Source organism: Rhinolophus hipposideros, assembly GCF_964194185.1.
Source record: "Rhinolophus hipposideros genome assembly, chromosome: 7".
Lineage (NCBI taxonomy): Eukaryota > Metazoa > Chordata > Mammalia > Chiroptera > Rhinolophidae > Rhinolophus > Rhinolophus hipposideros.
In genome coordinates, this window is record NC_138053.1 from 11,533,917 (window position 1) to 11,556,413 (window position 22,497).

Sequence of the window (22,497 nt, forward strand, 5' to 3'; positions counted from 1 at the left end):
AAATGAAACTAAAAGGCTGACATCTCTGGAGTATTTGAAGTCTTCCGAATTCTAGAAAATAAAACTTAGCATCAAAATTTGAGCACAGCGGCCAAAATTTGATTTTATGCCTATTCTATATTTTATTACATTTTCATATGGGCTCCCCAGCAGAGCCAGCCACCTGTTGGAAGTGCTTGGTTGCTCAAACAGCCACATCATTCCTCAAGTCCCACTGCACATGGATGACAGAGTCGTCATGTTTATGGTTATTGTGAAACATCGTGTTCTCAAGCATCCACGTTTGAACTGTCCTCTCCATTAATTTCAACTTATCAGCAGAGAAACATTTATTAAGTATCATATTACTTAGTTGACTATAAAAATATGATAATAAAATAGAAATATTCCATGCCTTCGGGGACCATAAAATTATACAGACCACCCTAGTAAATCTTTGTCTTTTAATTAGATGGTTATAATACCTATCAAGATGAGTTTTCCTTTGGATTTTGAGCCAACAGCCTATTAATTCTTTTATTCATTTTATCGTAAACACAGGCACATTACATGGTTTAAGTCTTTGAATTTTGGCCAGTTCCCTTCATTTTTCTTTTGATTTAATAGGGAAGGGTCCTGTATCTCTGTTTTATTCTTACTCCTTATTTTTATTCCCTTTCCCTTTCTGAAAGGTAGACAAATTGCAGATTAGCAGAGTTAAACACTTCATATGTTGAGATATCTTTATTATATATCAACAAACAATAAAATGTCTGTGAGCATTCAACTTTTGACATCTGATGCAGATATCAATGAGTGTGCTTTGGATCCCGATATATGTGCCAATGGAATTTGTGAAAACTTACGTGGCAGTTACCGTTGTAATTGCAACAGTGGCTATGAACCAGATGCCTCTGGAAGAAACTGTATTGGTAAGTTATTTGTTTGTTTTCACATAGGAGCCTTTCATATAGTATAATCCCATGGGTTATAGGAGAAATCAAAATACAAATAAGACTAAAACTAGAGATCTTACAGTTTCTCTTGTTTCCTTCTTAGTACACGAAGATAAAAACAATTTGGAATCAGGCAAATTCTTTTTCTGTTACACAGAAACAAACTTCTTAGTGGCACAACTTAGTACTTAAATTTTTTCTTTTCTCAAATGAATGGGCACATACTAACTTATTGGCCTGTTATTGTTCTGCATGTATCTTAATTCTATAATTTTTTACTAAGGAATGGACTTCCTTAACAGGGCAGTATGGATAATAGTAAGTTAATAAAATAAAGTATTACAGGTTGACAAAACTTTGACTTAGAAAGAAATAACTAATTGTTACAACATATCTATGTGGTGGGTAAATTATAAGAGAATGCTTGAAAACCTTCAAATGTGTAGCTCATATATGGAAGAATTTGTGAAGACTCTAGATTTTCCCATAGAGTTCTTGAGTCCATTTTTATAAAACGAATGTTATTTGATCCGTCATTATATGTAATAATTTTTACATCTTAATACTGTAATTTTTACATTGACATCACATTCAAGTTTTTTTATGACTAAGAAGAAATACATTTTTCAGCAATAATGGTACTGGTTTTTATTATTGGATATGTTCATTGATCTTGACTTGAAGAAATACATACAGATGGATATATAAAACTGTGTTACATATCATGTATTTATAATCGATTTTGATACCTAAGAGAAGAACACCCGCAAAGATTACTGAACATTTACAAAATATGCAAACCATCTAGCTTTTATTCACCAAAAACAAAGTTGCTTCCAGCATAGCTTCCAAATACAGTGGAGTACATGGGTACTCTGTTGAATAGGAGGAGATTTGGTCTGCATTCACACATTGAACACAGTTCATGGCACTACTTACCTCTTTAAATAAGGTATATGCATAATTCTGATAAAAATTAAAATGAGATTTTAAAAATAAAAATGAAGCAAAATTCCAGTTTTAGTTTTTTAGGGCTGCTGTAAAGTACCAAAAACTGGGTTGCTTAAAACAACAGAAATTTATTATCTCATAATTTGGGAAGCCGAAAGTCCAAACTCAAGGTGTCCACAGAGTCATTCTCTCTGATGGCTCTACGGGAGAATCCTTTCTTTCCTCTTCTAGCTTCTAGTGTTTGCCAGAAATCCTTGGCATTCCTGGGCTGGTAGGTGCATTAATCGAGTCACGTGTTCATCTTTGCCCTGTGTGTCTTCTCATCATCTTCCCTGTGTGTGTATCTGTCTCTATGTCCAAATTTCCCTTTTATGGGGACACCTGTCATATTGGATTACAACCTATACTACCAACCTCATTTTAACTAGATTACCTCTATGACACTGCTATTTCCAAATAAGGTCACATTTTGCATATTGGGTGGGATAGGACTTCAACATAACTTTTTTGAGGGACACAGTTCAACCCATAGCATGGAGTAATGGATAAAATAATTATGACACAGCCACTTGGTAAAACATCCAATATTGGGGGAAATTATGGTAATACTTAAAGTATGATGCTAATTTTTAAAAGTCAAGGTTCAAAATTGGAGCAAAACGATAATATCCAAAGGAAAAAATGATAAAACACAAAGAATTAGTAGTATTGGTAGTGATGGAATTATAGGAAATGTTTTTCTCAATCTCTGTTTTCCGAATTTTTACAATATTGAGTATGTTTGGTCAGGTACAATTGTTATTTGCAAAAGTAAAAATATAACTTACAAGGATCTCTCCACCCCAAACTGCATTTTTTTATTTCTTTCTGTCATTAACTACACTCGAAAAAATGAGAGTGTGGATATGAAGATAAAACTCAATGTGAGCTTCTTAAACTGGAGCTTTAAATATTTTCTAGGCTGTTCTAGTCTAGCCTACGAAAGGAATATATAAAATGCATCATTAATTTTCCATTAATAATTGTTTCTGAGGTAAAACATAATGGAAAGAGATTAAATACTAATATTTGTTTAATTGCCATTTAATGCATTCTGTATTAGATTTTTAATTGGATAAAAGTTTTACACTTTTGTTATTTTTATTACATACAAGCAAACATACAGACAAATGAGTTTAATCTTTTAATATTTCATTGATGCTTTAAAAATATCTAATACAATACCAGTGGAGGACAATAAGTAAATGAAGAACAAGGTAGTCATGTGCCTTTTCCAAACAACAACATACCTCAGAGGGACTTCAAAACATCTTAAAAGTAGCCACCAGCATAAGAATGTTCCCTTTGAGTAAAGCCAGATATATTTGCTTGGGATCAAAGAATGTGCTGTGGCTACAAAGAGACTGTGTCAAGGAAAGGGGGGAGAAGAAAACAAAAACAAAACATCGGTCACTGTGCTATACATTTCAATATGTGTGTCTCCTATCTTCTAATGGGTGCTTCCAGACATTGATGAGTGCTTGGTAAACAGACTGCTCTGTGACAATGGCCTGTGCCGAAACACACCTGGAAGTTACAGTTGCACTTGCCCACCTGGGTATGTGTTCAGGACTGAAACGGAGACGTGTGAAGGTAAGAGCTGCCTTCTTGCTTTAGATGTGAATAAGTAAGCACCTCGATATGCATAAATGTCAAGTATTAGGTTGGTGCAAAAGTAATTGCAGTTTATGCAATTATTTTCAACCTTTTAAACCGCAATTACTTTTGCACCAACCTAATACATTGACAAAGCAATATAGGAAAAAGTATTGTTTGAAATTTTTTTTTAACTTTATAGTCTCTTTCAGCTAATCCACAAGTTTTAGAAAGAGCGTGCGCCTAACCCAGTTTACAAACACCGTCAGTTCTATTTGGATAAAATATCAACAGACATTTGAAACCAACATTTTGAAGTTTTAAAACTAAAGTGAAAAACAGCGAAAGGAGCCAGTTTGTTTTACTTGCAAAAGAAAATGTTAGATTTTTGTTTACTTCGTTTTCCCTTTTTAAAAGCCACTATTACACATTAGTCTAGGGGAACCTGAATTATGATGGCAAATTCAGCCCTTAAGCATTTTATTTATGAAATGATTGATAAAATCCCTCAGCTGATGGCCCAGAATATTTAGGACCTGACTAAAAATGGTCACCTTAATTAAATTATAGTCTTAAGAAAATTGTCCTTTTCTTTTAATAACTTAAAAGTTGCCGTTTGGTATTGTAGATCATAACCCAGTATTTAAAAGCTTCTTTTGTTTTAACCCCATTTGTCTGCAGTGGAAGTTATGTGAATACGTTAAATGCCTAAGCACAAGGAAAGGCCTCATTTTTAGTGAGATACCAGCTAAGAAATGAGTGCATTCAATTATGTTTTTGTTTCTGGATGAAAGTACTGTACATTTCAGAATAATCTGTTATGTGACTACCAGTCATTGTTCTTTTTTAAGTCTCACTGTGTGGGCCTACAGAAGTATCCCATGACATTATCAAATGCAATAACTACTTCCCAGTAGTAACTTTTTAAAAAAGAGATTTCATCTTTCATTATTTTGAATAGTCCTTTCCTTGTCTGTTAAAGTATTTGTTAGTGACTCCACAGCCAAGAAAACTGCCAGAGTAATATTATGCAAAAAGATGTTAACATTCTCTCTCCATCTTATTGTTTAACATCAAAGCATTCTTGTGAACAGAAACAAGTTAGGACTGGAACAAGATGCCAGAACACAAATGATTCAGCTGAAGTCAATGAAATGCAATTACAAAGTACAATTCTAAGTTTGGATTGAATTGGAGGGACCACTGCAAAACAGTAATTAGCCTTCAGAAAGAAAGAAGAAAAAAACACATCAGCATGAAAAGCAGTTTTTGTAATGTTAGTACTGGTAACTGTTTCCCCTCTGTCCACCACATTTTGAGGAGCTCCTCAAGGAAGAGCATTCATTCCATTCCCAGTTAAAGTTCTTGAAAGTCCATCTTCTCTGTAGATGAGCAGGAGGCCACATTTGAGAGTTTGCGATATCCTTCCTTAAGATATAAAAGCTCTCTTTTCAAACTAGCTAAGGCTTCTCAAATGGATTCACCCAGAGGCTTTAGTTTCTAGGACCCACTCCCACCCACCCCCTTTCACCTTTTCTCCCACCCACCAATCACCTTTCAAAATTGCTCTGAGAAACGTACTCTGTGAGAAAGTACTCTAACCGTATTTCTTTCAGGAGTATTTTGGTGGGTGGGAGAAGGGATTTCAAGAGTTTATTAATAATTTTTTTCTTTATTCCCTACTCTCTATACTTCCTTCCCACTGTCTTTTATCATTTTATGTGTTGTCTGTTGGAGGGTAGGCTTCTGTTAAATGTTAAAAAACTTGAACGCAAGAACAGCTTAAGATATCTTAATGTAACTGGGACGCTGATGACCGTTAGGATGGGCTCTCTGACCTCAGTGACAGTGTCCTTCGGTGCTATTGTGAGCGAGACACATAGTGGAGAACTAAACGGATGGCGTCTTTGATTTAGTTTGGTAAAAGTTTGGTTTGTATATCAAATTGTCAGTGTTGTTTATAGCAAATTCCCTCCATTTGAACAAGTAAGATGGAGTTGAAGAGTACTAAGACCCAGCATACCAAGGAATAAATAAAAGGCAGGGACTCTCCTGCTTGTATGAACAATTGAAGAGTAGTGATAAATGGTGTTGAATAGTATAATGTTGGATGATTACATAAATATTGCAGCACATTAATACCAAACCAGGCAACAGTCAGGGTTAGAAACAGTGCTCTTCACTTATTTTGTCCAAAGGGTAATTGTTCCTGATAAATCTGAGCCTTTTCTTTAATATGAAATATATTTCATATCTGCCATTCATAAGAAAGAAGTTCACGTTATGTAAACACAAGAAATGACAGAGAAATATTTTGGCTCTAGCCTTATGACATTGGTGGAAATAAAAATGATTTATTATGAGAAACCTAACCAAATAACTTTTACTTCTACATTTTCTTCCCACTGTTATTTGCATTTTTATTAAACGTTTTGCAAAAAAAAAAAAAAAAAAGAAAGAAAGAAAGAAAGAAAGACATGATGAAGGCCACGAATCTCTTTTTCCCTTGGGTCTCTTCCTTATTTCCACCATCAAATTCACACAATAAATTTGTCTGCCTGAAGCAGTCAAATAACGGAATTATTAGCAGATTCATTGTAGACTCTAACTTTCTCTGCATATATTTGCTATATTCACTAATTTTACTTGTCATTCATGTTTTCCACAGGCTATTTTAGATATATAATAAATAGAAGTAATAATAAAGTTCCTCTGATATTTTAGACTAAAGTTACAAAAAATTTATTTTACTTTTTTTGTTTGAGTTCTGAGAGCCTGTGAATGTTAAAATTTTTACAGCAAGCACTGTGGTTTAGATTGTGTTTCCAGTGACATAACTAGTTAAATGTAAACCAGATGTGCTTTGAAGTTTATTTCCAGGAATGTACAGTGAACTGTTTCAATTCTTGGTTCCATGACATTTATAACATAAAAACATTGTATTTAAGGAAAAATTAAACAGTTGATATTTGTAGCTGTCATTGCATGTGTTTATAGTTTTTGAGTTCATAACTGCTTAATTTAAAATAGGGATTTTGAAAATATACGATAATTGACGTTCTTCTGGTTTGGGAGCTTCTTACAGATGAAATTAATAGGTGAATTATATGTAGTCCTCAGATTAGTTATCTGCTTCCTGACTATATTTGATTCCTTTTGTGTTTTTACTGAAAGAATGTCAGTACTCTTGAATAGATTTTCTCATTCCAAATCTGTGCTATATTTACAAAACCTGCTCTTGTATTTTTCTTTTAAGAGGTTTTCTTGCTACAAACAACCTGAAAGAAGAATGTATTTATATTTCCTCAAACAGTTTCTACTTCAAGAATTACATTAATACCTGGGTGCTTCTTTAGTAGTTTTGAAGTGGCAAAGAAGGAACACACCTGTTTTCCACATTGATTTTTAAATTTGCATTTCAAGTCCACTAACTTGAAAATCAACAGTGAAAATCAACAAATCAGGACCAGTTTAGTTTATATTTGACTTCAGACGTTCAAGAGCAAGCATTGAAATGTAAAATGTCTCATTAAGAATTAAAAGATATTGACATTAAAAAAAAAAGAAATCTTATAGTTATTTGCATGTTTTCCTCAATGTAGTATTTTATATTTAATTCAAAGAGGTGTTTAGAAAAAAAATAAGTATTCTGGTTAACTTGGAAACCTTAGTGTTCAACAAAAACATGTCTTGAGGTATATTGATGTGTTTCAGATAATTAACCAAGTACAAAAAGAAATCTGTGTACCCCTTCTTTAAATTGAGTGGTTGAATTTATACCGAAAAGTCAGCCTTTGATATTGTTTTCAGTACTTTAGCTGAAACTTGTATTTATTTTTAATTAACTCATGTTAAGCTATTTAACTTTATTGGCTTGACGTTTTTGTTAGTCACCACTTGAGAACATAGGTATACTCTAATTCTGTTTACTTCTGACCATCAACAGGAATTGTTTTGATTATGGGATTGATTTAATTTAGGACTCAAATCAAATTAATGATACTAAAGGGCTATTTGAAGCAATTAAAAGTTTTTTCTCGTTTTGATTTTACCAAATTCCGTTGTGCTTTTAAGCACTCCACACCAAACCTGTAAATGTGAACAGGCTAATCAGAGTGGAAGGTGGGTAAGGACTGGAGGAGAATGCTATACCTGGTGTTCAAGTTTCATCCCGTAGCTTCTGATTTGCATCCAGGAGTTTGGAATTAAAGCCAGCATGGTGATATTTTGCCTCTAATATAGGCTTTTTTAAATTGTTCCAAAACCTCACAGAGCCATAAATGACAGAAACAATCAACCATTGTTTGTGCACCGGATGTCCCACCTAGCAATATGTTCCTTTCCATGGAATCAGAGTTCAGATTTCCCACAGGACAATTACATCTTGTTATGGGGGGAAATTAATCCAATTCTTGTAAAGTTGTAGTAAGATAGTGAAGATTCACATGCTAAACCATTTCCAAATAGGCTAATTCCTATACTCCTACTATGTCCCCAGTCGTGTATATGTGTATCTACTCTGTAAAATGCCTATCTCCGTTCCCCATTCACTTACGCCTCATAGATCCATATTAAAATTATAAGAGCCAAGTTTACCAGACATTCTGGCATAACATGGCTTGTTGGAATAATATTTTCCAAAACCACATGGCAGTTCTAACAGAATCTTTTCCTTCTGGATCGTAGATATAAATGAATGTGAAAGCAACCCCTGTGTCAATGGGGCCTGCAGGAATAACCTTGGATCTTTCAATTGTGAATGTTCGCCTGGCAGCAAACTCAGCTCCACAGGATTGATCTGTATCGGTAAGACGCACACACGGGGCCCACATTTCAGTTTCACTCAAAGCTAAGCAGAGACCTCGGGCCTTACTGCGGGTCAAAACAGAACCTGATGACTGGAAGCGAATAATTACTCTCCCTGTTTTCTCTCATTATCAAAATAGGAGTAAGACATGATAGCATAAACTGGACAGGCTCTTAAATTTTGTGATTTTCTAGGAGGTGTCCCTTTCGCGTAAGTAGATACATCGTGCTGTAAGTTACAAGCATTTCCATACCACACAGATATTTACATTTGTTACTCTAAGAATGCCTTAGGCATCAATGCAATCAAATCCATGCTGTGTACTTTTTATAAACAACCTTCAGTGGTAAACAAAAATGTGATAGCATTTGGACTCGGTTAAAGGGACAAGAATTTGAAGATTTTAAGCTTCAAACAAATAGAATTTATTGTTTTCTCATTTCTCCTATAAATGTATGGGCTTCAAGGAAGAGAAGATAACTGTTTTCTTGCTTTTGGAAATCTCTAAGGGAAAAAGATTCCAAAACTTTAAACGAACATCTTTTAATATAGCAAAATGTTTAAGGTCAGTTTTTGATAATGACAATAGGACATATATAAAATGAAATCATCTGATCTATTACTATAAGAAACAATTCAACACGAGGGGGGAAAAAAGAAACTATTCTAGTAATTCTTTTCCTTGATTCTAGTGTCTGTGGCTCCATTGGCTAGGCATACCACAGTTCATATCGTTAGCTAGTATGCACCTTTAAAGTGAACAAAAGGTAGATTTCCAAATAGAAAGATATTTCAGTTTTACATAGTGCCATAAAAATGGCAGTTCTTGTTATCTAGCCAGTATGAATTTTCAGTTTAATATTTGTCAAAGACAATAGTATTTTCAATATTATGTCTGATATTACCAATATTTAGCTGACAATATGATATGCTAGAGTACCTGTTTGTTACATGAAAACAAATGGCCAAATCCAAAGTTATCAATGAAAATCTTCCATTTGGAAATGCCAGCTCTTCATCTCCCAGTAAGGTACAGCTGATGAAATTTGAGGCCTGCTCAGCTCTCCATATTAGGAAATAGACTGCCATCTGCCTGGGGCGTTACTTTTTTCTTATAGAATTCCAGATTGGGGGATGGTGGAGAGAAGAGGCATGTGGATTGGATCTGGTAAGGCAGAAGTATTTTTTGCTAAGCCACAATTTCCAACTGAGATAGAGTCATTTTATTAGGCAAAGGAAATGAACTCAGCATTAGTCAATTAACGTCTCAGAAAACTAAATCTGTATGCCACTTGGGCATCAAAGATATCTTAGTTTTGGCTTCATCATAAACACTTCTATTATTTTGGCCTTTTACCCTTATATATATTAATGAAAAAAAGACAAAGACTTTTTATTCCCAAGTCATTATGTTGGGCAACTAAACACCACCTTATTTTTCTCTGCCAATGTGTGAAGTGTTTTTATTTGTTATGATCAAATTTGTATATCCCAGCCTAAAGCTGCTCAGAAAGACAGTTACTTAATATTTTGAAAATTTGTACAGCATTTTATCTGCTTTTTTTCACTTAAGACAGAATTCTAGTTTTAAAAAGAAAATAAACAGTAAAATAGAGAGCGAGAGAAATTATGCATTTTTTAAATCGAATTGTTAAGTGGCTCTTATTGGTGATTAGCCTGCAACTGTTATCGGAGAGTCCAAGTCTCTAAATTTTGAATGGAATAAAAATTCCCTGATGTGATTACAAATTTAAAATTAAGTGAGAACACATATGAGTTAGTTAGATATTAAGACTACTTAGGAATTTAAATCTATTCTGCAAACTTCCTAAATATAAGTTAATCTTAAACTGCTTTGTAAACTGCTTGTAAAGACTATTGTATTCTGGTTGAAAATGATTAAATATAATAGAAGTAAATTTGGTTAATCCTTCCTGCATTACACTGCTCACATCCAATGGCTCTGCGTAATCCACACCAGTTTCCCTCATCTTTGGTGTGGGTCTGCATTCTGTCCTCCATTTACATGGATGTACATGACCATGGCCGTGACCTCTCTGTTCTCAAATCCAATGGTCAGTTTTTAGTCTCATCTTAGCCTATATTTGCAATGTTCGGCACAGTTCATCACTTACCCCTCTCCAGAAGTTTTTCACTTTTGGCCTCCTCTTCTTTCACTGTTCTGGCCCATTTTCAGTTTTCGTTGATAAGTCTTTCATAGCCTCCTACTTTCCAACTTGAAGTGTACCATGGGTTGGTCTGTGCACCCCTTGGCTTCCCTGTCTGCATTCGTGCTTAGATGGCCTCTACATCGGCTCAAATTTCCCTCTGTACCCTTGTCGTGAGCGGGATGTGTCTATCAAAGTAGCAGTCTCACACACGTTTGTGTCTCTCCACAATGTCTTTGACAAATATTAAACTGAAAATTCATACTGGCTAGATAACAAGAACTGCCATTTTTATGGCACTATGTAAAACTGAAATATCTTTCTATTTGGAAATCTACCTTTTGTTCACTTTAAAGGTGCATACTAGCTAACGATATGAACTGTGGTATGCCTAGCCAATGGAGCCACAGACACTAGAATCAAGGAAAAGAATTACTAGAATAATTATTAGAATAAAGCCATGGATCTAGTCCTATTGACTCAGTTTACCAAGAGCCTTAACCAAGGCTCTGGCCAGAGGATAGTCTCCAATAGTTGAAGGCGGTTTCACACAAGAGGGTCACACAAGTTTGCAAGTAATAGGGTGAGTGAGGAGCTCCCAGAGAGCTCTGATTTTATGCTCAAGACTTGGTATGGTGCACCCATCTGCAGTCCCATAAAGCCATGCAGTGGTCACACCCCACCCTGTATCTGGAATTACCTGATTTGGGTGTTCACACGGTGCGCCTTTCACATGATGCTCTAGCATGGCTGTCACTTTGTGACTGACATAGTTATAGGAAATATTAGAGTCTATTTTGTGTTCATAATTAATGCTCTATACAATCTTCAACCTCTCCACTCATTTCAGGCTTGTATTTCCCACTTTCTACACAATTTCTCCATTTGGAGACATTTCTAATAGACATTTCAAACTTAACATGTCTAAAACCAAATTCCTATCTTTTAGCTTGAACCTGTGTCACCTAGAATTATTTCTGTCTTGACAAATGACAACTCCATTCTTTTAGTTGCAGGCCCCCAAAACTTTGCAGTCATCTTTGATGCCTTTCTCTCAAACTCCACATTGAATCCATCAGCAAATCCTGTTGATTTTACCAGCATCTCTGTTACTTCTTTGCTATGGAATTTACAGGTTTAAGCCTGTAAAAAGCCTATAATTTGAGGCTTGATACAAATGCTGATGAGCAAGTCTTTTTCATTTGCATGCAATTTTTACCCAAACTGAATCTTAGAACAGTAAAAAGCAAAGTGACTCTCCATTTCTTTTCTACATCCGTGCCCCGTAACTTTTTCTTTCCAGTTAGGGACAGAGTTGTTTCATTTTTACCTCTGTCCCAGAGGGCTCGGGTTGTAAGTAACTTCCTCTTACCCACTGCTGTGTTCCACAGGGGATCAGAAATTACAACTTCTCCCTTCATGGGCCTGCCAGTTTCATCGTAATTCCCTGTCTGTGTTTCTCATTATGTCTTGTTTTTATTGTTGAATTTAGCAGTAAAACTTTATCTGCCCATATTATTAATTGAGTTTTAAAATAAATACTGTAGGGATATGCTTTTTCTTTATTGTTTTCCAAGTGAATATGCCACAATATGCTATTAAGATTTAGTTATATTGTGTTTTACACGTCACCTGCATTGGAACCACCTGAGAACCTGGTCAAATGCAGACTCCTGGGCTGCACACCTGGAGACGTGTGAATCTGCATTTTAACAAGAGCCTTGGTGATGTGTGTGCTGAACTGAGAGCCCCAGTTCTAAAAGGAAAACTTTATAAATGATTTATTTTACCCAATTAGTATTTCCCATGTCAACTTTGACTGGATTCTTTGTCCCTGCTTCAAAATCAATCACTTAGCAGTCATTTAAAGGGGAACTTCAACTTATGTGGAGACATAGTCTAAAATTGTTAGGAGCAGTTATCTCTAGATAGTTGAATTACAGAAAAGCTTTATATGTTTTTTGCTCTTTCTTCAAATACTTTACCATGAATGTGTTACTTTCTGAACTAAAGATAAAACTATACATATGAGTACATAGGGAAATACCCAAAAGAAAATACCATCAACTATTAGCCCTGGTGTGTCTTAGTGGTGGTTTTTATAGGTGATGTTTATTTTCTTCTTTATCTTGTAGATTTTTTTTTCCTTAAAATTATTCATCAAACAAGTACCTTCAGTTAGAGAAATACTAGCTTCCCTCTATTAGAACATAAATTGTGTGTGGTTTGTTTGGTGGGGACTTAGGAGAGAAGATTATTTGAGCAATTTTGTTTGATAAAATCTTAAATTTCAAAGCAATTATCATAAAGGATAAATCTTATGAGTATTTTTCACTCAAGTAATGGTCTTATTACAGTAACACACTGCATTTGAAAGTACCCAAGTACCAGCATAAAATCTTGGGCAACGGTGGCTGCTCCTAGAATACTAGTAGATATAATTATATTAATTACCGTATCATGTGAGATACGTATAACATAATATTTGATTTATATGTATATAATATACTATCCTTAGAGGCACCTACGTATAATGTGTTCAAAGAATATGCTACTAAATTTTTTTTTAATCCTGTTTTTAATACTATAAATACTGCTGTTGGTGTATACAAAAGATAAGAGCTCCCCATCCTTTCCTGTTCCTTCTCAGACAGCCTGAAAGGGACATGTTGGCTCAACATCCAGGACAACCGCTGTGAGGTGAACATTAATGGAGCCACTCTGAAATCCGAATGCTGTGCCACGCTCGGAGCTGCCTGGGGGAGCCCCTGTGAGCGGTGCGAGCTAGGTAGGAGCCTGACCACAGCTTTCTCGTTGGAAAGGTTCTCCCTCAGCCAGGCACCTTTTCCACTAGTGAGGAAGACTGTCAGATCATTACTGTCCCTCAATGCTGTTTTTTTCTAGTGAAATTTATTCATTTCTTGAAATATGTGTTTGGTTTATCCTTTATCCCAGCTTGTGGTTTTTATTTAGTTCAATTTAGATTCCATTATACTGTTTCTTGAGCTTAAGACTTTTGTGTTTTCTTTTCTAACAAAGTAAAAATGTCTCTATTGTTCTCATAGATACAGCTTGCCCAAGAGGCTTTGCTAGGATCAAAGGTGTTACTTGTGAAGGTGAGTGTATTCTTGGGTGACAGGTTAGTGTTTAGAGCTGTATGCAAAATTAGCATTCACTCTCACACTTTGGAGATACTTATCATTTTCAAAACCCTTGAAATTTCAATAAAAATACTCAGTGTAATCGACAAATGCTTTAGAATAATACTGTTAGGAAACAGCTTAGAGTTTCCCATTTCTCCTCTTGATGTTGTTGTGTAAATTTTCACAAGGCTACCACAACCTTTAGGGCCCAGAAGAGCTGACAAAGGAGCTTGTCTGGGCTCTGTTTTATGGAAGGGCAAGGCTGTGGTAATTTTCCCAGCTGGTGCCTAAGAAAACCAGTGGCTGTGCTGTGGAATATTTCTGCTTAACTCAAGTAAGAATTCAAATTGTATTGCAAATTGAATATGCTATACAGGAAGTAAGACTACACCTGCTTTTTCTATCTGTAGCGTCATTATCCCTCTGCTTGCTTCATTTCCCTACAGATGTTAATGAGTGTGAGGTGTTTCCTGGCGTTTGTCCAAATGGACGCTGTGTCAATAGCAAAGGATCTTTCCACTGTGAGTGCCCTGAAGGCCTTACGTTGGATGGAACTGGCCGTGTGTGCTTGGGTAAGATTCGTGCCCTTGTGTATTTCTTGCATGAAACCAGCCATGAATTTTTCTTATTCTTTGGGCAGTGACCAGTCTAAAACCATTAGGTCTGTATCTGGAAATGCTTTAAATGAGATATTTTGAGGGAAAATCACTAATGGATATTTTTAAAATGAATGTATTTGAAAGAAATGTTTCTGTATAATACAGTATGTATGGTACTGCTCAAAAATTTACCTCGAAAATTAAAATTTCTTTAATCATATATTTTAGGCAGGTTCATGCTTTCACATGGAATCAATTGAATAAGAGAACTGTGTATATTTTGAATATGAAAGAAAAATTGGAGGATAGTGTTTGACGTTAACATTTACCAGCCATTGCAGCTGTGCCCATAGACAACAGTGGCGAAAGTCATGGTCAAAGTTATATTGTTTCTCTTTGAAAACTCTGACTAATCCCTGTTCTTCCTTGACCACCTTTAGACTTTAAATTTTCTTAAGTCTTTATTTTCTAAAGATCTAAAATGAAGAAGTTGTTTCTTTCAACATTATATTATAGAAATGCCTAGTTGCTCCTACTCTTTACCAGTGTTGGGCTTGACTAAACTGGAGTTTCATGATTGAAAAGGAAATTTGTATTAATTCTTAATTGTACCTAAACAATTTTTTATTTGCTTAAGTGATTTTTCCCCCAATATGCTGTGGAACAGTAAGTGTTTAAAATAACTTTACATAGGTTTGTATTTTAAATTTAAGCTTGTAGACAAAGCATGAGCAACGGTAATGTTATATTCAAAGATCTTTAAGGTATTTGTATATATCAGTGGTTTTTTAAAATTAGTAGTAAGAAAAATGTTTGCAAAATCATAGAGTTTAGTTATAATTAACAGATTTAATTTTAAGTTAATTTTGATAACATTTAAATTTGGATATAAAGTATGACTGTAAAATCATATGGAATTGTTTAGAAATTATAATATCCAAAGTCTGAATAATGAAAATTCTTTTCAGATTTTTATCGTTAAATTATCTACCAAAATCAAAACAAAGTAAAGTATCTTTTGAAGATGACAGAGTGTTAGTATGCTCAAGTGACTAATGAAATCAAGTTGCCTTCAGTAACCAAAGGATGCTATACATGAAGCTATATCATTGATTGTAAATTATCACTAAGCAAAATTAATTCCCAATAACATCACTCAGAATCAAACCTTTTGTAATATTCTAAAAGGATATATTGGATTTTTCCTTTTTGCACTTTGGTTAAATGTTTTTGTCACGACTTGAATTATGCTACATTAATTCATTTTGGCTGGGGAATATGAGAAAGTTTCAGGAGGAGATTGGCATATGACAATGTAAAATTTTCTGAGAACAAAAGTAGAGGTGAACTGCTTTGATAGAATTGATTGAAATCAAGGGTCCTAGACCCCATGGTTTCAGGAGCCAGGCAGGTAAATGAGCGGGGTGTAATAAGGAGTGGTGGGGTCCACAACAAACTGTAGAGCACATATACCATCCAGAGGCTTCCAAATTCCTATTTTAATTTTTGTGTAAGCCAATCAAAACATTCACAGGTCATATGTAGCCAGTGTGCTGACAGTGCCTGATGTAAATACTGATATGGATCTCAGTAGTAAAGACATAGCATTACTCTGCCAGGCTATCAGAACTTGTTACATACTTAGTCCAAGTACTTTTTTTTTTTCTTCACCTAATCCCAGAATAGCTTCTTGAGCAAATTACCTCAATTAGTTTAGAAACAATTTGACTCAAGCCAGAGTTCTCAGGCTACCTGTACTTAAATGAAACTGTCAGATCTTGTTAAGATCCTTACTTCCCTGGTGACAGTGTAGAATGAGGTTGACTGTAACTGAGACCAGCCCCAGTGCCTTGTAATGAGATTCACTGGATTACTGTCACACGTCACACTGGCAGAGAATGTGGCTTTTTGGTTGTTGTTAATGCAGATACAGATGGTAAAATCACTTACTGTGAATATCTATATTCAGTCTACAGAATCAAAGTGAAAATTTACCAGTTATTTTTTTCTTTAAAAATAGGACTTCTTAATTACAACAATACTTGGAAATGTATGTTACTCTAGGCTAACGGAAGTTGCTAAAGTTGATGTTACTTTTGGTTGAGAAATTGAAGAATCAGTATTAACAGTAAGTATTAGGTTGGTGCTAAAGTAATTACAGTTTTTGCAATTATTTTTAACCTTTAAATGGCAACTGTTTTTGCACCAACCTAATAAAATAGAAAGCATATTTGTTTATGTTTACATTCCATTAGGGATCTCTTTCCCTTTGTTAAACAGTTTCAGGTTTAGGAAATTATTTAATATATTGAAATACTCTTATCAAATAAAGCATATTACTTGATTAAGGAAAATCTTTTTTGAACTCATTATCCATATTTGCAATTTAACAGCCAAGTATTTGCAGTTTGACAAACAACTCTATAGGCTAACAGATAAATGTGTTATTTATGGATTGTGCTAATTTACTCTAACTTGTGACTGTTGGTTGGTTTTCTAAAGTCCTAGCTTAGCATGCTGAAACATTAATGTGCTTCGAGACTGACGGGAAAATGTGACAACTAAACAAATAATTTGGCCTCTGATTAGGGCAGATTTACATACCCATGGCAAAAACCATGATGCAAAAGATAAATTTGGCAGAAAACAAAAACTTTACAATAATATTTTTCCTTTGTAAATCTATTTTAATAGTTGTACCAAATTGGCAAATAGATTGTAGTTGATCATTTACTGTTTATGACTAGGATCTGACAGGGCTGCTCACCAGCCACTTTAAGCACTTCAATAAACAAGAAGAATCTGACACTAAAATCATTTTATTCTTTATGACATGAACATATAAAAAAGGTATCATAGGTGATGATGTGAAGGAGCCTTGTCGCAAGGGGACCTTTTCTTCCTGAAGGTGTCTTGTGAGAATTAAATAATACTGAAGGAGAACCCACCTTCGCTCTCTCTAGATGACTGTCATGGAGTCCATTCCAGGAGGTCAGGGACTGTGTCTCTCACCCACTGGTGTATCTCCAGGCCCTGACATCATGCCAGGCACCGAGTAGACGTTCGGTACATATATGTTCAGTGAGTATTACAGCTTAATCTAAGACTGTGATTTCACTCTCCATGTAGACATCCGCATGGAGCAGTGTTATTTGAAGTGGGATGAGGACGAGTGCATCCATCCTGTTCCTGGGAAGTTTCGCATGGACGCCTGTTGCTGTGCGGTTGGGGCAGCTTGGGGCACCGAGTGTGAGGAATGCCCCAAACCTGGCACCAAGGAGTATGACACCCTGTGCCCCAGGGGGCCTGGCTTTGCTAACAGAGGGGACGTTCTTACTGGGAGGCCATTTTACAAAGGTAACTGAGCGGCATGTCCATCCCTCTCAAGTTCACCCTCCACATTCTCTGAGATGAGAATTGGTTTTGCTTGAAACATTTGATTTTCCACTTTATTTTCTTTGTTAAACATAATTTATGGCCAACTTTATAACCCAAGTGTATGCATCACCTCCATAAGATGACATTGAAGTAAAGATATAGAACAGACTGCGAATCTTGCTTTTCTTACATCCTTCTGCTGCAACTCTGCTTTTCTTAGCACAGCCTGACTAGATGCAGCCCTGATGAAGCAAAAAGTTCTCTAGACACCCCCTAAACTTTTCAAAACAAATGGTCAGACATAAAAGGATCTCTTCATGAATAATACAGAATCTTTTTCATAATTGAAACTTTTTGTGTGTCATCAATGTGATCATTGATATTTTTGATATTCCCCATTTTTACTTAGATGCATTATTTTCCATCATGGTAGATTTTTAACATAAGATGAGAGATCTACTCTGTTAGATCAAACCAGCTCTACATCCTCGCTCTATTCTGCTTTTAGATATCAATGAATGCAAAGCTTTTCCTGGCATGTGCACCTATGGGAAGTGCAGAAATACAATTGGAAGTTTCAAGTGCCGTTGCAATAGCGGCTTTGCTCTGGATATGGAGGAAAGAAACTGCACAGGTAAGGTGGTATTTTTGTTGTCCTTGCTAATCCCTAGCTCTCTTTCTTCTGCTTTTTAAACTACTGACTTCAAAAGCCCATCCTCTCATTAGAAACTGTAAATTTTTCTTTTGGTTCCTTTTCCCTACTCTTGAACCACTTCTCTAAACTTGTTGTGAGAGCTGCAAAACAACATGAAAATGCTATTTGTTTTATCTACAGGAACAACGTAAAACTATGATTTTCAGAATATCTGAGTGCTAACGAACACAGCTATTAAATCAACAATTGTATACATTTGGTACAGTATTTGTTAAAATTTTTAAAGTTTGTAATAAAGAAGTTGGAACTTATTTTCTTTATCTGTGAACAGTTTTCGTAGTAATTATGCTTCAGTCACCATTCATATCCTTATTCATAAGCATTCCCTTTAGTTTGAAAGCATATGAAATTCCAACTTTTTCTGTTTGGTAATATAACAAATTATCCCAAAGACTTGAACTGTATCTCCAAAAGCTTATTTTAAGAACTCTCTTTACTTGTATTCTCTTTGGCATTTCCCCTTGTCTCCTGCCCTCACACATGCTACGTCTTCATGATCACCACGAATTATCTTTTTTGTCTCCTTTCTAATCTACTCCATAAGGTACCACCGGACTCATGAGCCTTCCTAGCCTAGACTCTCCCCAGAGTGTTTCAGAACTGTCCACCTGGTCTTCTGAAATTCCGCTATCTTGTCTTTCTGCTATGCTCCCATGCCTATCCCCAACTTCTACACCCCCCCCCCACCATTGTTTGCCCCCTGGGCTGCTGAATGTGGCTGGGAGTCTGAGAAGAGCGGGCTGACATCTATGATTTCACCTTCACCCAGGCCCTCGCAGCGATTTAGCAACATGCCTGTTCACCTCTTTCCGTCACCTGCTGAATTTCTCCCAGCACCGCTTCTACAACTCTTCAAACCCACAAACCCTCTCATATCCTTATTTATTCTCTTTTTTGCTTTGTTGAGACCAAATCTGATTGCCAGGACCTCCTAATTATCACACGTCCTCCTCTCTGGTAATAAAATTTCCTTTTTCTCCCATATTCTCTTTTGGCTTCGAGAATGAGATGTGATGGTCTTCCTCTGTTTTCCAGTTAATGCCTCTGCTTTCGCCGTCTTCCTGTCCTCCTGCTCCAGGCCCTTCTCCGGTAGGGTTCCCTCGTCTCTGTCTAGCATCTTCCCCTCTTTACTGGTTTGTCCGCCCAGATGTATAAACAAGTTCAGAATGTCTCTTCAACCCTTCTTTTCCCTCAAACTACCATCCTGTTTTCCTATTTGTACCTCTCATTCTTCTCTTTTAATTTGCTGTTTCCTTTGTAATTCCGTGTAACTTTGTTGCCCTCATTCGTTCAGGCACATACACATAATTTTGCAAAACACTTTTGTCAAGTTAAAAAATAAAAAAGTTTCTCTTGTTCATGTTCTCCTCAACCTCTGGCTAGATTCCCAGCCTTGATTTTCTTCTCATTTCCATGGTACTTCCCTGTCTCGGTGGTCCTTCCTTAACTATGATGTTTCTTCTCTATTCTTCACAGATTCTTCTTGCCTTTGGCATTTTCCATCCCTTGAGCCTTTTCCAGGGTCCTTTGCTCTCTCAGCATTCTGTCTCTCAGAATTGCATCTGCCATTACGACTTCATGGATGGCCTCTGTTGAGCTGTCTCCAAGGTGCTGTCTCTAGCCCTCTACTCTTCCTAAATTTCACTCCCACATTTCTAATTTCCATCTGAACAGCTTTTCTTTGTTTTTATCTCCCTTTGTCCCACCCCCTCCTTCCTCTGCCTAGGGACATTCTTGTAAGTATTAATAATACAATTACACTCGGGATTGAAGCCTCAAACTTAATTTTGACATCTCCCTCTCCTGATGGACCCGTGGAAAATTAGGTATATTCTCCCATCAAAATGACTATTTCAAGTACTTATAATATTTCTTCTGGAGTATTGCAGATGCAGGTTTGACTGCTCAGGAAACAGACTGAGCAGAGATTAACATGCAGGAAGTTTGTTAGGGATTGCCCTTGGAGGCAGTAGGTAGAGGAGGGAGGGGAAGGAAGCAGAAATGGGCAGGGGAGAAGCTGGGTTGTGATGCCGTCCCAGTGTCGTCCTCAGCCCACCCCACAGGGAGCTCTGGATCTGGGATGGCTCTTTAGAATTGTCTGGAGTTATGGCAAAAGCGCTAGGAATTTATGTACCCTCATGATCCATCCATCTTTGCATACATCTGCCCGAGAAAGGGTGCGGCTGTGGGGAAGCAGTCCTCTTAGCCAAGGCATTTCCTGAAGATAGTTTACATCTCAGGGCTTTCTGCCAGCAACAGTCCCAACAGCTTGAAGGGAAGGACAAGTAAGTCCTTTCTTCTTGCAGGGAGAGTTGGGCAACATGTCATGGTATCCACTCCGTTGCAGAATCTTCCAACGTCTTCCAACCCATTAATTTTCCATAGTCAGATCCTTCATTTCCACAACCACCAGGTTTATCATCCTAAAGCAGAGCTTAGATTATGTAACTTCTCACAAAACAACTTCCATTGACTCAGGCAGCCCTAAACCTGGATAAAGAGGCTCAGTTTTTTTTCAGTTCTGCCCCACTTCTTATTTTTAGTGTGAAATTAGCCAAATCACTTAATGACTCTGGAGCAATCCTTCTTTAACTGTGTAAGAGAGATACTTGTTATGGGATATGATGGGAAAGGACAGCAGGACACTGTTAGCTGCCATTCTGTACAGCATTTAAGGCCAGTCTTCTCCTCTCCATGTTTGGCGCCCTCAGTAATCATACCCATCCTACCTGTACTTGCACTAATTATCAGCTTCTACAGTCCAGACACTCTATAACTTACTGTTCTCTGAAGTACATTAGTTTTCTTTACCTGTTCATTTCATCTCTTGCCTTTTTAATTTATTCCACATCGTGAAAGTTAGAATTTCTATGCACCATTCCAGGACCAGTTCAAAAGCCACCTCCTCCAAAATACCAATTCTTATTAGAGAATAGCTTACATACATACATACAGCACTTTCTATGAGACAAGAACTATTCTGAGCACTTCACAAGTATGGATTCACTTACTCCTATGAGGTGGTTTCTACTATACTCCCCATTTTACAGATAAGGAAGTTGAGACGCAGAAATTAAGTGATTTCCCAAGACCCTCCACCTGGAAGACAACAAAGTAGGATTTGTACCCAAGTCACACTGCAGCTCTCACCATTTCACATTAGCCAAAATCTGTCCCTGCTATCAACCTTATCCTCTCACCACCAGTTCCTAGATATTGATAGATAAAAAGACAATTAGTATGCACATGTTAGCTGCTTAATTGAATTGATGAATTTTGTTAAGATTTTTGTTTAAAAAAAAGTACTTAACATTTTTTTCAGTATGGCCTGCAATTGGATAAATCAATAGAAAAAGACCAAAAGCTCGGAGAAAGCAGCGGCTGAGGCCCCAAGAGAGCATACACAAGTTAGCCACTTACAAATGCTATGGATAGAAAAGCTTAAAAGTTGAAATTCAGCAAAATAAACAGATGCTGGCAAAAGCTTTTCCCATTGTGACAAAAAATTTAAATAAGTCATGTTTTCTTAATTCTATTTTATAGACATGACCTCTCTATTGAAAAAGCTTAGTTACAGGCATGGAGAGTTCTCAGAGAATGCTGTGTTTGAGAATATAAATGCTGCTCTTGAAGATTCTTATTTACTGTAGTATATAAAAAGTGACAAACACATCATTTTCCTTTCTTTGTATTTCTAAAATTAGATCAGTAGGCTCTTCCTGTCTGAATGTGACACAAAATCACACACTGGGTCTTATTCCATGTCCCTGCCATATATGAGCACTGTCTGGCTCATGGGTAGTTAGCTGCGTCTGCCTCTGAGACTGTCCTCTGTGGCTGGTCACGCTGCTCGGGGCAGCAACCCCCATGTTCTCCCACCAGGGTGGGCGTGGGTTAGTGTGGCAGTACCAGCATGGTCTCTACCTCATGTGTGGGACTTCTTCGATGGGTCCACTGCTCCCTCGTTTGCCAACCTGCCTTTTTTGGTTCATAACTGCAGTTGTTTGGTTCATCTTTCTGTTACCCTTTTGAAACCACAAAGAGAAATCCACAATTTCAGAATTCTCAAAGACAAAAAGGCAACACCCGCCGTTGGCCGTGACAGTTGTGGCAGTTGGGAAAAGGAATGCACCTAACGCCCTGTTCCCCTCTATCTGATCTCCTGA

At 36.5% G+C, this 22,497-nt stretch overlaps 1 protein-coding gene across 1 annotated transcript in view; it reads left to right on the forward strand.

The window, feature by feature from the left end:
* Positions 1-22,497, forward strand: part of FBN2 (fibrillin 2) — a 262,360-nt gene that overhangs the window by 166,120 nt on the left and 73,743 nt on the right. Inside the window, exons 18-25 of the mRNA XM_081054526.1 lie at positions 786-911; positions 3,393-3,518; positions 8,208-8,327; positions 13,147-13,284; positions 13,562-13,612; positions 14,086-14,211; positions 17,368-17,595; positions 18,125-18,250. Coding sequence (XP_080910652.1) covers positions 786-911; positions 3,393-3,518; positions 8,208-8,327; positions 13,147-13,284; positions 13,562-13,612; positions 14,086-14,211; positions 17,368-17,595; positions 18,125-18,250 — 1,041 coding nt within the window. The remainder of the gene's footprint in view (positions 1-785; positions 912-3,392; positions 3,519-8,207; positions 8,328-13,146; positions 13,285-13,561; positions 13,613-14,085; positions 14,212-17,367; positions 17,596-18,124; positions 18,251-22,497) is intronic.